This window comes from Carya illinoinensis, chromosome 10 (assembly GCF_018687715.1).
Source record: "Carya illinoinensis cultivar Pawnee chromosome 10, C.illinoinensisPawnee_v1, whole genome shotgun sequence".
Lineage (NCBI taxonomy): Eukaryota > Viridiplantae > Streptophyta > Magnoliopsida > Fagales > Juglandaceae > Carya > Carya illinoinensis.
Window position 1 is genome coordinate 37298282 of NC_056761.1, and position 15369 is coordinate 37313650.

Consider the following 15369-nt stretch of genomic DNA (forward strand, 5'->3'; position numbering starts at 1 on the left):
CAAATACAAAAAGATTACATAAAATAATATTATTCCAAAACTCATATCATAATCTTAATAATTTTATAAAAATAAGTTAAAGGTCAATTGGAATATTAACTAAGATAATAAGTTGAAACAATATAAAAGAATACTTTAAAATATGCTTAAAAGCCCTTAAATATTTTCTATAAAAACAAGGCTATGACTAATATATTTATTTAAGTAAAGCAGCCCACTCAAAACACTAAAACAGTTTCTTCTGAAATATAACCAGCCCAATAAAGCCACTAAAACAGTTGCTGAAATATAATAAAATAAAGCCCAACTTAAAACACAAGTCTAGTTAAAAACTAAGTCTAATAGGTTTATTAAAAACAACTAGGCCCAACACCCTTAAAAGGAAAACTATTGGTCGAAAGGCTTAAAGCCCAGAGGCCATTGTAATAAAAGAATCTGGTTCAGGAGGGTATAGGCTAAGGGTCAAAGGGCTTACATGTAATTATGGAAGCAATGAAGGGGCTTTTTGGGAAGTCTGGAACAAAACACTTAAATGAAGGACAAAACTTACGGGAGTGGCTCACATACGTATCACTGGAAGTCTGGAACCAAATAAAGACAAAGAAATAAATGGCGGTGAGATGCTTACCGAGAGGAAGCTGAGGCGACGACGTCTCTGGTTGGCTGTGAGTGACTGGCGACACCACTGGCCTTCTTGAAAAGGTTGTGCGATACGAGAGAGAGAGAGAGAGAGAGAGAGAGAGAGAGAGAGAGAGAGAGAGAGAGAGAGAGAGAGAGAAATCTATCAAATCGAAACAAAGAATGGAGAGAGAGAGAGAAGATTCCGGCGTGGGCTTATCGGAAGGGAGTGGGTTCGACGAGAATGGGCTGGTCGGCACTTTCTATAGCTATTTTCGATGAGTTGGCTGCCTCGGTTGGCTGTAAGAATGGTTTTCCAGGTTGTAGGGGCTGTTACGTTGGGCTGGTATGTGTATCTTTTCCCTCTTTGTTGACTAAAAATCTGAATGATTAATATGAGGGTTTGGTGGGATTTTATAAAAGTGAGGGAAAGGGTTTTACGTGAGTTTCCAAGAGATTAGCTAGATCTGATTTGGTTCTGATCTTAGAATCTTTTCAAAAAAATTTTAAACCCATTCGATAATAACAGAGAATATAAGATAAAGGAAACCACCTTAAAAACTCTAATTAATCTGGTTTATTATCTCATTTAACAAATAAATAATTATAAGCATCTGATAAAAAAATATAAGTAAATAATAAAATGAATAAATCAAATAAATAAATAAATTCTAACTGAATTAATGTAAGTCTTATTCTAGGTTCATATGTTACACCCTCTCTCTCTCTTTCCCCTCCCTCTTCATTTTTTTTCCCTCCCTCACAGCATTTCAAAATTTTTATTTTTATTTTTTTAGTGTGCGATTTTGGGTCTGGTGTGGCCTTTTTGAGTCCTCACTTCAATGCTGGTAAGCCCACCCCCTTCTTTTCCCTACTACGTTCTTTTCTTTTCTTACCTTGCAATTATTATGATTATTTATTTTACCCAATTTTTTTTTTTAATTTCCAAATCAATAGTTGTGCATTATTTTTGGGCCCGAGTATTACTTTTTGGATCACCTATTTGGGATTACTTTTTGACTAGAGGAAATATTGTAATAGATGCGGAATGGAGATGTGAAGGTTCTGGTTGTATGTTGCTAACTAGGGTGGATTTGTTTACCGTATGGGTCATAACAAGGCCATTTGGGTTGTAGAATTATGGAGTTATGTGGGCTGGGTTAAGATTTTATACATGCTGATGGGTTGAGTTTAACATGGGTTATGAAGTATTTTTTTTAGTTGCTCTTGGGAGTGGATAAGTGGCTTTTAGGTTGTTTGATTTTGGTAATATGCCTGTCTTTCGGTATTTGACGTTGGGAGTAAGTGGATTGACTAAGAGGTATGTATTTTCACTTCACGTGAGCATGGTTGTGGAAGTTGAGTTACATTACAGCTTTTAATTGACTTACTCATTTATGGTAATAGTTGATAGAGTTAGTCGTGATGAGTTTCTTTTATTAAAAACTCAATGAATATTTTCTGATTTAGGTGATGAAATACTTAGAGGTTGAACTCAAGACTAAGTTAACGCACTATAAAGTTGAGGTAAGTAGGATTCCTATGTTAGCTTTGCACAAAAAGAAATGAAATAAGGTCGACTTTGAAAATATGCGTATTTTTTTTAAAAAAAGAAATCTAAAAAATGACCTCAAATGTTTGTTCTGCATATGCATAAATTCTATATATGAGAAAGTATTTTCTGTCATGACTGGTGTAGACATAAATTAATTTTTGTGCATTTTATTTTCTGAACTGAGAAAAGAGCGAATACGAGATTTGTGAAAAATGTTGCTTTGATTCAATAAAGATGTTCTGATTCAAGAGATCAAAAAGTTTTGCGGTGAATAAATGAAGATGTTTTTATTCTGATTTCAAACATGAGAAACAATATGAAGTTACTCAGTGTTTCTATTCTGATATGATGTGTCTTTTGAAAAAATTTGGCATGAGTTCTGATTTTTGCATCTGAATATGATCTGTTTCTGATGAAATGTCTGTTCTATTTCTGTTAAGGCCTAGCCACAGGTATAATGGTGATTTATAACCCTACCATGAGGTGAAACATGGTATACGGCCCAACCACGGGTATAATGGTGGTTTATAACCCTACCACGAGGGTGAAACATGGAATACAGCCCAACCACGGGTATAATGGTGGTTTATAACCCTACCACGATGGTGAAACATGATATACGGCCCAGCCACGGGTATAATGGTGGTTTATAACCCTATCACAGGGGTTAAACATGGTATCTGTTCCGATGTGATGCTATGAGATGATATGAATTTGATGTGTCAGATTGGATATGCCAAAGGATTTCGTGTTTGGGAAAAGTTTATTTTCTAAAAAGTTTCGCTCTGATATTTTGTAACAAGATCTATTTCTGCTTTCTAAAAGAAATGTTTTTATTCTGTATTTTAAACATTATAAATGCTCATGTTTAAATACTAATATAGTTTCTCTGCTTACTGAGTTGTTGATAACCCACCTCCTTATCTCCATAACATTTTTAGATGACTTTAATGATGCAGCTGAGGAGTAATAGATTAGTATGTGGCAAGAATAGTTGAACGTAGTTGTAACAGCCCGTTAGAAATTCAATTGTGAAATTTCTATTATCTTTAAGAACCTCGTGAAGACCCCATAAGTTTTCACGAATCCATTAATCGTATAGGTTTTTGTCTAACTACATAATTAGTATTATTATTTACTATGGTATCAGAAGTGTGTTTTTGATTATTGGAGATAGTTAGAAGTGTCAAAATGTATTATGGTTTGTGCCATTAGACTCAGAGGGTTATTTAAGGTCTTATAGCGTAATAACACTTTTTCATAATTTCGGACGGAACGTATGTTCAAAACTGTAGATATTATTGGATAAAAATATCTTGACCTAATTTTTGTGGATATTATTGGATAAAAATATCTTAAGCTAATTTTGTGGATATTATTGGAGAAAAATATTTTAAACTAATTTCGTGGATATTATTGGGTAAAAGTATCTTGAGCTGATTTTTATAGATATTATTAGATAAAAATATCTTAAGCTGATTCTTGTAGATATTATTGGATAGAAATATCTTGAGCTGATTTTTATAGATATTTTTGGGTAGAAGAAACCTATACTCAACTCTCACTCCAGCCTCATCCTCTTCTATATATCTTCCATAAGTATCTCCAGCCACCCCCTCACGAAATTATCTCATTTACATTTTCCATTAAAAGAATACTAAACACTCTCTTTCGGACAGCTTTTAGGAGTTCTTTTGCACACCCATTTCAAAACTTTTGTCAATATTTTATCATAAAGTCTCCTTCATATAAGTTGTTCCTTTTTTAGTCTAGTTTATGTGGATATCTTATTTATCCCATTTGAAAATCATTTGGTCAGTAAAATATTGTGTAAACTATAGAAAGGATATTCTAGGAGATAAACTGGAGAATATGTTATAGTTTGAAGTTTTTTACCAAGCTAATGGATAGATATTGGTCCGAAATTTTTATGGAGTATTGCTAACATGTGTATATGATTATTGGTTGAGGATGTTTGCATGATTAAAGGTTTTGATGAAAGATTTTCTTAGATTTAGAAACTTAGAAACTGGAAGAGGAAAAACAGTTTCTATTTTAAGAAAGTTTAACTCTTTGGTGGTCTAAACCTATTCCAATGACTTTGATAATTTTATTGGAGGATCCTAAACATCTTATATACATGTTATATTATTATTTTGAAGATATTTGATGTTAGTTTCAAAAATATGAAATTTTATGCAAAGAGATATTCAAATAAGCCAAAATGTGGATGTTCTTGGCTAAATTTATGTTTTGGTTAATTGTAAACCATGTGATCTTGAATTAGAAGCTTATATATGTTTTAGAACATCTTTTTAAATCATGTGATGGTTTGGTTTGAAGATCACATATTTATAAGTCATAGATCAAAAGGTTGATCAAAACAAGTTGGAAACAAAAATCAATGGAAATAGCATATGGGAATTTCGGCCCTATGGAGTTTTAATAGTTGTGATTAGTTTTAAATTTTTCTAAATTGATATTTGAGTTGAGGATAAAATTTATATTAGGCATGTAAATTTTGGTGACTTTTGGATTTAGTATGCAAAATCCTTAAGTTATGGGTAAAACGGTCATTTTCCTACATGTAGAGAGTAAAATGAAAATTTTACTCTTTAAGTTAGTATTTTTCATATTTCAAGTTATTAGTGATTTAGTACTAACTTTTAGAATCACTAATTACAATTCCTCGTGATCGCGCTTGAGGTTTTATAAGAAACGCAGAGATCAAGGTAAGTTAGCTTTTAACTTACTAGCAGTCTACTGTGTATGTGTGCTAAGTAAAGGAACTATAGTGTATGTATGTGTGTTATCATATATGTTATGCCATGTTACGAAATGTTTCTATCTCAAGTTGGTCATGTATTTCAAGTTATGTTCAAGTCACGTTATGTTACGTCAGGGCTTCAGTCCTTTCGTATTCCAGTCACGTTTCATCTTGAGTACATTCAGTTTCGTGGGGTCCATAACAACTGTGGCACACGAAGTATGGGGTCACAACAATTGTGACGCATACACTACATAAGACACAACAATTGTGATGTGTAGAATACATGGGGCCACAACAACTGTGGAGTATGTATTTACACATAAAATATATGGGGCCACAACAACTGTGGAGTATGTATTTTTCATGTTAAGTCAAGTTTGTGTAGAATACATAGGGCCACAACAACTGTGAAGTATGTATTTACATGTAGAATACATGGGGCCACAAAAACTGTGGAGTATGTATTGTTTTTCATGTTAAGTCAAGTTTCAAAACAAATTCATGATAAGTCAAGTTTCATATCACGTTCATGTTAAGTCAAGTTTCAGAACAAGTTCATGATAAGTCAAGTTTCATATCACGTTCATGTTAAGTCAAGTTTCATATCATGTACACGTTAATTCAAGTTTCAGAGCAAGTTCATGCTAAGTCAAGTTTCAGATCAAGTTCATGTCAAGTCAAGTTCAGTTCATGTTTCAATTTAAGTTATGTCAATTATGCTATGTTGTACACCAAGTTATACTTTAATTACTTATGAATTTGATTATGCATTTATGCTTTTACTGTCATCCATGCATTATTAGCCCGTGTGAAAGTTTTTTTGTTAACTCACTGAGATTTGTAATCAAATCTCATTGTAGTTGTCCCAACTATCATTCCTCCCGAATGGTAGATCTTGTTACAGGACCTGAAGGAGAATCGGAACTGACTAACTAGACACAGTTGACTGAGCGACGATGTAACGTCAATATTAATATAGTAGTTAACGTAAATTACTACTTATACTATGGAGTTGCATCTCCAGCACTTTTTGAATCATAAGCATTTTGGACTAGTGTTATGATCTTAGTTGTTCAATAGGTCTTTATATATGAAGAATGTTTTAAGCATTTGAGATATTTTCAATTTGGTGCATAGTATTGCTAAAGAAAAAATTTATCTGCTGTGAATATTGCATAATGTTAGATGCATGTTAGGAACATTGCATCATATATGTCATGAATGGGGGCAGGTAACCTTGTGTTGCATGTCTCGACGCTTCAAATGTTCGTCCGATCTCAAACGGAATTTGGGGGCGTCACAGTAGTGGTTGAGTACCTTGGGGTACAAGTGCTAATGGAAGATTTATTCATTAAGTAATTTGATTTTAGCATATCCAGATGATTATGGAGACTTTTGTATTTTTTTTTTCTTTTTCCAATTCTTTATGTTAATAGAGACATGTGAGGTAGTTGATTTATTTTGTTGTGGATTATGGTATTGAGGAGTTGATGGATTGATATGTGTAATTAATTATATTAGAGGAAATTTTATGTTTGGTTTTGGAGTCTTTGCAAATATATTTTGGGCATGAAAGATATGTTAGAAATTTGTTAAAATGCATATTAGGTTATACAAGCTAACTCTATGAACCTCTGGGTTCGGGGCGTTACATAGGCTGCACGTGTAAAACTAGTTAGTATATGCAGAAAACTATGAGACACAAAACTCGTGGATTGAAAACCCAAACAACAACAATTTTCATTTATTGGTATATAACTGATGGACAAAGAGTACTGAAACAATCCAACTTTTCTACCATATGCCACCACTCTGCTGGCATTTATATGAACAAAACTCCTGTAAAAACTACAAAGACGTTCATCTTGAAATATATAAGACCATGTATTGCCAATTCTCATCAATTAGCAAGGTTCATCAGTTTTGGTAATCATGCAGCATGCATATAAAATCCATCGATCTCAACTTCAAGCGCATGAACCCTCGAGCAAAAATCCTAAATTGTTGCTTTTTGATTGACGAATATTGATGAGTGCAATTACTAGGAAAAAGTTCCAACATTGGAGCATACTTGCTGGGGATGAGAGACCCTAGCTGGAAAAGGCGCCTGCATTCAAATTTCTTAAGTAAGTTCCTTTACAATTCTCAATAATTATGTTACATGTAGTTGAACTAATTATGCATGTAATTGTGAAAAATATCAAATTGAAATTACTTGTTAAGCGCTGAAGACTGCTTCTGTTGTCATCTTAACTCCTGGGATGATGATATCTGCTTGGTCTGGGGGTTAAAAATTAAGATTTAGATACTTATGAAAAATACACTGAATAACCTAAAACAACGTTTAGTGAGTACTTACTAAGTGGTGTTTTGGATATGAAGAAGCAAGCTCCAATGACAATATAGAATAAGAGGAGAATCAATCCTTTAAGGTAGTGAGAAGTCCCATCCTACAAAATTGGAAGTGAAAAAGACTTCAATTTGAATGAAGTACAATAATTAAATAAGAGGAATTGAAGCTTCTGCAAGAATAATATACACTTACCTGCAAAGTGAAAGCTGTAGCAATTATAGATAAAGCAAGAGAGCCAGTCTCAAGTATATTGAAATCAAGATTCATGTTGATTCCCATAATCCAAGCTAAAATCACGCATAATGGAACCTGAGTATTTACACCGTATATTTGCTTAGTATTTTTTCCAAAGTTCATGAAGAAAGCTTTAATTGATGCAGCTAGCTTCTATTTTAAATTCTCACCACAAACATTGCAATTTGAGCTGCAGACCCCAAAGCAACACCTAAAGTTATATCCTGCATTTGTGCCCAATTGAGATTTTAGTTAGATTAACAATCTTCTTGTTATTTCAAAATAAAATGATACACAGGAAAATTAAAGCCAATTCCAATATATATGGTACTCACCAACTTGTTCTTGAAAGCAAATATGATTGCTCCTGCATGTTCTGCTGCATTTCCCACAATCGGTAGCAAGATTATGCTGAGAAAGCTTACAGACAAACCCCAAGAATCTGATGCATCCTGAAGGGGAATTAATGGAATAATAATGAGTACCATGGTAAACAAATTTGAGTAATTATTATCCCTAAATATTGGAGCTTCTCCAAATGCCATGTTGAGTGTGTACAATTCAAGTAATGCTATCCATACTATCAAATAGTTTTCAACCACACCATATATATATATATATGTATATATTTATATATAAATTAAATGGTTTTTACTTGCCTCAATTGTAACCACGACATACTCAGACAACAAAGCTATGATTACAGTCATCCCGAGCAACCAAGTAAATCCACTCCAGAATCCTATCACGGCTGTTTCTTCTACAGCATCATCATCACCTTCTGAGTCCTGCTAGGTTAATTGCACCATTGTTATTACACCAAATTTGCGTAATTGTAAGCTAAAAGAAGTTTTCCCTCAAATTTGAGGTGATTAATTCAGGTAAAAGGAGACATTGCATGCATGCTAGTTGACATAAAGAACTTTGAGATTTTGTAGAATACGACATGAGACTTCTAAAAGTAAGCTTGATCCAAATGGCATATATATATCAAATTAAGATAAAATTACCTCCGGGGATTCAAATAATTGGCGATGTGTCCACAATTGGAAGAAAATGTAGGCAACGTATCCAATTAGCATTACAATGCTACTGGCTCTTGACAACTGGAGGGCAGGTTCAGCAGTCAAAGCAGCCAAGGCCCCAGAATATCGAAACAACATCGGCAACAAGTGGCACAACAGTGCCAACAGCAGCAGGAGTGAGTTCACGTCGGCTTGTCTCTGTTAAATCAATAAAGTCAATCATGTTAATTGAGCACCAACTTCAGCCGTACGTCTGTATAATATAGGACATGTACTAGAATATATTCTAAAATGTTTTTATATAACTCACTCTGTCGTATTTTTGTTCTCTACTAAGGTTGGCAATGCCACCACAAAAGAGAGATGTCCCAAGAACCAGAAGAAGGTTGGAAAGAATGGATCCCAATAGAGAATACTTGACCACGCTTATTTTACGGTCTTTTAGAGCAAATATTGCTATAATGAGCTCCGTTGCATTCCCACAAGTTGCATTTAGGAGCCCTCCCACTGCAAAATCACAAAAATAAAGTAATTAACCTCTTCAATATGTGATTTATGAACTTCTCAATGTTGATGTTAAAGTATTCTAGTAACATATGTAAATAAACTCTCACATACAACACTCTTTCATCTCAAAATTCAAGCTTGTGGATTTGGGCTAAAAAAAGTTATATCAACCATGCACTGAAATTATATAATTAATATTCTTATTTGACGTGTGAACTAATTATCCTATAGTCAGATTCAACCTCATAGTCACACATATTCCAACGAAAAGAAATCAAGCTCCTATAATTTTACAATGATGACATGATTCTATATCTTTCACAGATATGAGGTTTTGATCAATGACATGACCTAATGCGTACTCGAAAATGTACATTTAAATGCAAAAAGACAAAGATGTTGGTATCAATCTCGGTTGAATTGTCCGGATTCGACAACTAGAAAGGACATATATACGTGGTTTCAATGTTATATTTTGAGTCTATGATCATGAGACATGCACATCCTTATAATTTGTAATTATCATGTACGTATCCGTGTTTTGGAAAAGTTGGAAGAGAGGGGGGGGGGGGGGGGGGGGGGGGGGGGGGGGGGGGTGGGGGGGGGGGGGGGGTGGTGTTGTATGTTGGGTTCTTTCTAGAAACAAAAACCATCCGTTTCGATGTATATATAAATGGATTTCTACATGCTCTTATTATGCAGTGCACCAGAAGTTGAGTAATTACTTCCTTGATGTGTTTTTATGAAAGAACTAAATTAGCACTCGGAAAGGATTATATATGGAAAATTTTTTGGTGATCACAGTTAAACTGATTTAATGCATAGTCTGGGGGGAAGTATCAAAAGCTGGAATTGAGAAGATGCATGGAGAGATCAGATTGCAGGCTTTTTATATACCTGTAGGACCTGTGTAGTAAGCAATTTGTCTGCAATTTATGAGGAAAGAAAAGAAGAGAAAACGAGAATCAGCGTCGATCCCACAGATAAAATGCTTTTTATAAATGATGAACATTAAAAACTATATATCATGTAGAGAAGTATAGAAAATTTGAATAATTGGTCTTACTCTGTGAGAAAGCTGACACGTTCAGCCAATGGTACCAGTCCAAGTAAACTCAACGCGAAAATCCATGGCTGTTTTCGACCGATAGAACTAATCAGCACACTAGTATTGGTTGCAGAATACAAAACAATATGATATGAAAGTAAATTATAATTCCAGTACTGCCTGTTTGAGCTGTTTGGATCTGCAGCTCAATCATTTTCCTAGCTCTCATGATTAACAGCTTCAGCCATTTTTCGTTTTTAAAAGAGTTTTTTGCGATGAAAATAAATTTATTTATTTCACCCCAATCACTGTAATATTAATAATAAGAAGAAGAAGAAGACCAGGCCGGACTCATTCATAAGAATCTCGAAAGGTCATATATATTATATATATTCAGTATATATATATATAACTTATATTCAAAGTAATCCAAGTTAGTTAAATTCTGATACAATTATCGTCCATTTTTTTCAACTGATCATAAGCATCTATCTAGTTTACAGTAGTACTTACACATAATTTCTAAGATAGAGCAAGATGAAGTGAATTAATTTACCACTTCATATGAAAAATAATGTCCAAAGTACTCATGATTAATGTAAAGTTAATTTGATATCATGATATGAATTAGTGATATATCATTATTCCAAATAATTAGCCTATATATATAGATAGAAATCAAAATAGTGAATTTAATTAATCAAGTCCGTTATTAATTGTTATAATAACTTATAACATGAATTACTTACTCTTCCAAAACCGTAACAATTGGCGAGAATGGCCAGAGGGATGGCAGGAAAGAGAACAAAAAGCCTAGTTCCAAGAAAAACTTCTTGAAGGTTAGCCAACAAGCGTCTAAGGCAAGCATATGGAACTCTTGAGACAAGAGTGAGGTCGGACTTTTTGCGAAGGGAAGAGGATGACATGTTGTGTGCTGTCCGGCCATGCCTCATGATCTCCTTGTTCAGGCTCTTGGGGTTGCCACTTTCCAACAGCCATGGCTGTTGGTGATGAGGAGGGATTGCTACGTTTGAAGCCATGCTTGGTGCCACAAAACCAAATTACTGTACTAGCTATTCTACCAAGAAAAGTACGTACGTACCAGGCGGGCTTAAAGCAGATTTCTCAGTAAGGTAGCTTTTTCTGTATGTATGTGCGTTATGAGGAGTGAGATACGAAAACAGTGGCAGTACTACTGTTATAAATAGATAGCGCTGGCGATGAATGATTATATGGTAGCTAGGTTAGCAAGGCCAGATAAGGATGTACTGCATCTTCCTCGAAGTTTCGTATTTTTAATTTTAATTTTGTAGCCAACTGTGCATTGCCAAGAATTTTGTTTCTGGAAGTCATGACAAGTGTAATTTTTATTAATATATATACATCTTATATATAAGCAGGAAAAATAATTTTAAGTCGGTTATAACCATCTGAAGCCATGCATAATGTGATATATATCTACCAATTTTAATACAAAAACGTACATATTTTAATTAATTCAAATGTGATAATTATTATATGTGACTATAACAAAGTCAGCTGTAAAATTTCAAGTTTAATTAGACTAGTATATACTGTGCACGTGCTACTAATTTGTAGGTTTATATACTGTACTTCTATGGGCAGTCAAAGCAGCTTCTGAATGCAAACAGATGAAAACAGTCAACATGAGTACTTCATTAAAAGCTTGAAAACTTGATTACTTTGGCCTATTCTAATCAATTCTTGTTCCAAGTTTTCAATGATGAGAGATTGATCTCATGCATGAAGTTTGTGCCTTTGGAACAACTCTAATGTCTTCCCATGCATTAATGAACACAAGTCAAAAACTCTAATTGCAGATGGGGCCATGCAGTTGCACCGATTGAGTCATCATCAACATCGTTCTCTAAAAGTTGCATGCAGGATTCTGTGACACAAAATTAATCTGAACCAAGAGAATTCCAATATTTCTTACTGTCCATGCTACTGGAGCCACTTAAACATATGCAAAAACAAAAAACAAAAAACAAAAACAGAAGGGCCAGGAACGATGCAACTTTTTCTATTTTGTTTGGGTTCATATGTTAACTTGCATGCGAGCTGTTTTCATCCACAAAAACATTATATGGTAATGGGAGTTACCGTAACGGGCTGCAATCTTTGCAATGATTCACCTCTTAATGCTTGCTTTGTATATTTATGTCACTTTCGTATTGCCGTACGCGTGATGCGAAAGATCAAGACCACTTGCATAATTTACAGCCAGAGTAAATTAGTAATTAATTTCTTGTGGCCGGCCAGCTAGTTAGCTTTGCGTGCGTTATATAAACCACAGGATCGAGCTGCATAAGTACGTAGGCATGCATGGGAACCCAGCTTCCTGGAAACTTCCCAAGTCTGTCCGTACAAAACCAGACGGTTATCATGAGTCATGCATGACCTTAACATGTCATAATATATATATATATGATCTTCTGACGCTCGAGAAAACATAGAAAGGACAAAACTGCTAATATGTTATAGATGTTCGAAAGGCAAGTTTTGCTAACAAATTAATTAACTTAATTTGCATGATGAGCCTAATATTTAATTTACCTTATTCCTTGTTATATGATCAGTAATTTATTAACCCACTAATGTTTAAAAAGGCATATTAATTATGGTTTTCCAGCAAGAAAATTCTGGCATGAAAATTGCACAAAGTGCCAAGGTAAGGAAAGTAGAAAGAAGCTTCGCTAGCTCTACATATGGTAGAAGTAGATAAAGCAAAATTAGCCTTCCGGGTGTCTATATATATAAGATCATATTTGCAACACCAGATTGCGGCTATATATATGAATGGATGAAATATTTGGCATCAACACGAGTTTTTTCGGGCATTCTACTCAAGGTTAGTGCTTACGGGTATTTAATTTACCGCACCCACATGCATGCACGTATATATCTTGCTATTTGACACATGCATGTTTGCAAACCTGCCCTCAATTATTAATTTGGAGTCTGATACTCTTGGGTCGGTGGATATATAGAATTTGAAGGGCTTCTTCATTTGTTCACGTACGTACACTCGATCCACATTTTTAGTCAATTTGCAAAACCAACCAAAATTATTTCAAGTACTACTTTTGCGTACGTTGTTATATAGCTATATATGTGGTTGTTGACGATCAAGCATGCAGGCTAGGATCTCGCTTTCTCAAACCATCGATCGAACAGGTTTCGCGTAGTCAAATCTGTTTATATATGTTAATATCTTCGCCGGCCCCAACCAGCTGGTTAATTTATAATTAGGTCTGATTTCCTTAGTTTGTCTGATCAATTATTCTGTTTCTCAAAAATTTGTCCTAAAGCCGCAATATTCATTTTTTTTGCGCCGAAGTTTTGTAAATAGCCTAAATATTTATATTTATATATATCCTTTATCATCTGTTTTTTGGATTCAGATCATCATGCATGGCGAGTTTACAACCATTTTCTTGCCGACACACATTATTCGGTGCAATTTTGTTTGTTTTCATCTTTTTGGGTAATGCTTATATATAGTTTTTAAGTTTTCGATCCAGGTGGGAAGAGATGTGTGCTGTTCTTACAGGAGATTTGCACGCATTCGGCCCTGTGTCATCAAGACATGGCCGGGGATATTCACAGGCCCACTGCAGATTTGTGAAGGGCATGCAAAAGATCAAACAGTTTTTTTTGTCGTCCCCATCAATATGCCACTAGAATGCGTGAGATAACCCCGAACTGATCCCCACCTTTGCTATAATTGATCTCTTCGCCTCTTTCATATATATATATATATATATATATTTATGATCACTTTAGTCCAGAACCAACCCACATGGACTGTATGGATGGATATGCAGTCCCATCCCTATCTAGGTTAACGTTGAGCCTGAGCACCAAAGTCCAAAATAGATTTGCCCCCACCCTGCATGTGTTACGTTGCTTCCGCGAAGCTTCGTCTTTCTACCTCAGCTTTACCAGACGGTTCTGTAGGGACAGTTGGTATATCATGTGTATTTTTTCCACTTCCATATGATATAGCAGCTGAAATATATATATAAACATGATTCTGAAAGTGTATAACTAATTGCTAGGTCGAAGTCCTGATTTACTCTTGATCAGAGCGTTGAAACGTCAACCTTGTGGTAATATATGTATATGTATATGTATGTATATATATATATATAGAGAGAGAGAGAGAGAGAGAGAGAGAGAGAGGGGGGGGGGGGGGGGGGGGGGGGGGGGGGATATATACCACACGTGACACGTCTTTTGTTTGCATGCAGTACTCCTGGGGGTGTCGATGTATATATATTTCTACGTACGCTATAGAACCTCTACTTCGTTAGGATATTATTGCCATGTGTGATTTGGAACTTGACATTGGTTCTCTCTGTGGTTTAATCAGAAGTTAGAACTTGATATTAGTTCCATCTTAAGGATTATGTCTGATTAGGGCATACAGCATACATGCTTGTAAGATGCCTCCTCAATCCATTCTAATTGATCACGAGTTAGAGTACGAGATCGCCCATATACTTGACAGGAAGAAATTCTTGTTCATTATAATAGTTTTAACGAGGCTCCAATTACCATTTGACTAGTATGGGCCCAAATGTAACTATAAGATCCTTGGAGCATTACACGTTTGTGTTAGAAATAAAATAAGATCTAATGCATGTCACATGCACTATGCTTAAGTAACCAAGTCGAAATAGGAGCTTAAGCCAATTTCCAACTCGTTGATATCTCCCTAATCAAGCAGTACTTTTTTAGGTCAGGCTATCTCAAAATACATGCAAACTACAAAAGAAATCGGTAGTTTTGGAAAGCTAGTGCAATACAAACTGAAAACGAAAGCAACAACCTATTCATGAATACAAATGTTAAGGAGATGAAACTTATGTCGACAATCATTGTCCACTGATGTAATATCAGTCAAGGCTAATCTTTTTACACAGGAATTTCATTGCCCATGCTTCAATTTTTGAACTTGAGCCTAAAGAGTTCAACGATCAAACAATTAAACAAGCCATGTGGTCCGAGTAAAATATATAATAGCAGTACTAGCAATAAACAGAGGATCAGCTGCAAACAATTATTGATAAACGACAGCCATATTATTTGTGGGATTATTTTTATAATGACTAGCTGGTAGCTTTTTCGGACTAAACATTCTCAGAAAGCCTGTCTCCCAGTCACATTCCAAGATGATAAATCGTTCAAGGGCATCCAAGGAGTAAGGGGAGGAGTATGATATTTAATCTTGGT

At 34.8% G+C, this 15369-nt stretch overlaps 1 protein-coding gene across 1 annotated transcript; it reads right to left on the minus strand.

Annotated features, from left to right (window-relative positions):
* Positions 1-6658: 6658 nt before the first annotated feature.
* LOC122279923 (vacuolar cation/proton exchanger 3-like) lies at positions 6659-11304 on the minus strand. Its single transcript, XM_043090827.1, has 12 exons — positions 10860-11304; positions 10129-10196; positions 9960-9988; positions 8866-9062; positions 8541-8753; positions 8190-8318; positions 7866-7982; positions 7701-7754; positions 7489-7605; positions 7303-7393; positions 7159-7223; positions 6659-7050 (listed from the first exon to the last, which is right to left on the minus strand). Exons 1-11 carry the CDS (start codon positions 11148-11150, stop codon positions 7162-7164), a joined length of 1368 nt encoding a protein of 455 aa, XP_042946761.1. The 5' UTR covers positions 11151-11304; the 3' UTR covers positions 6659-7050; positions 7159-7161.
* Between the last annotated feature and the right edge of the window lie 4065 nt (positions 11305-15369).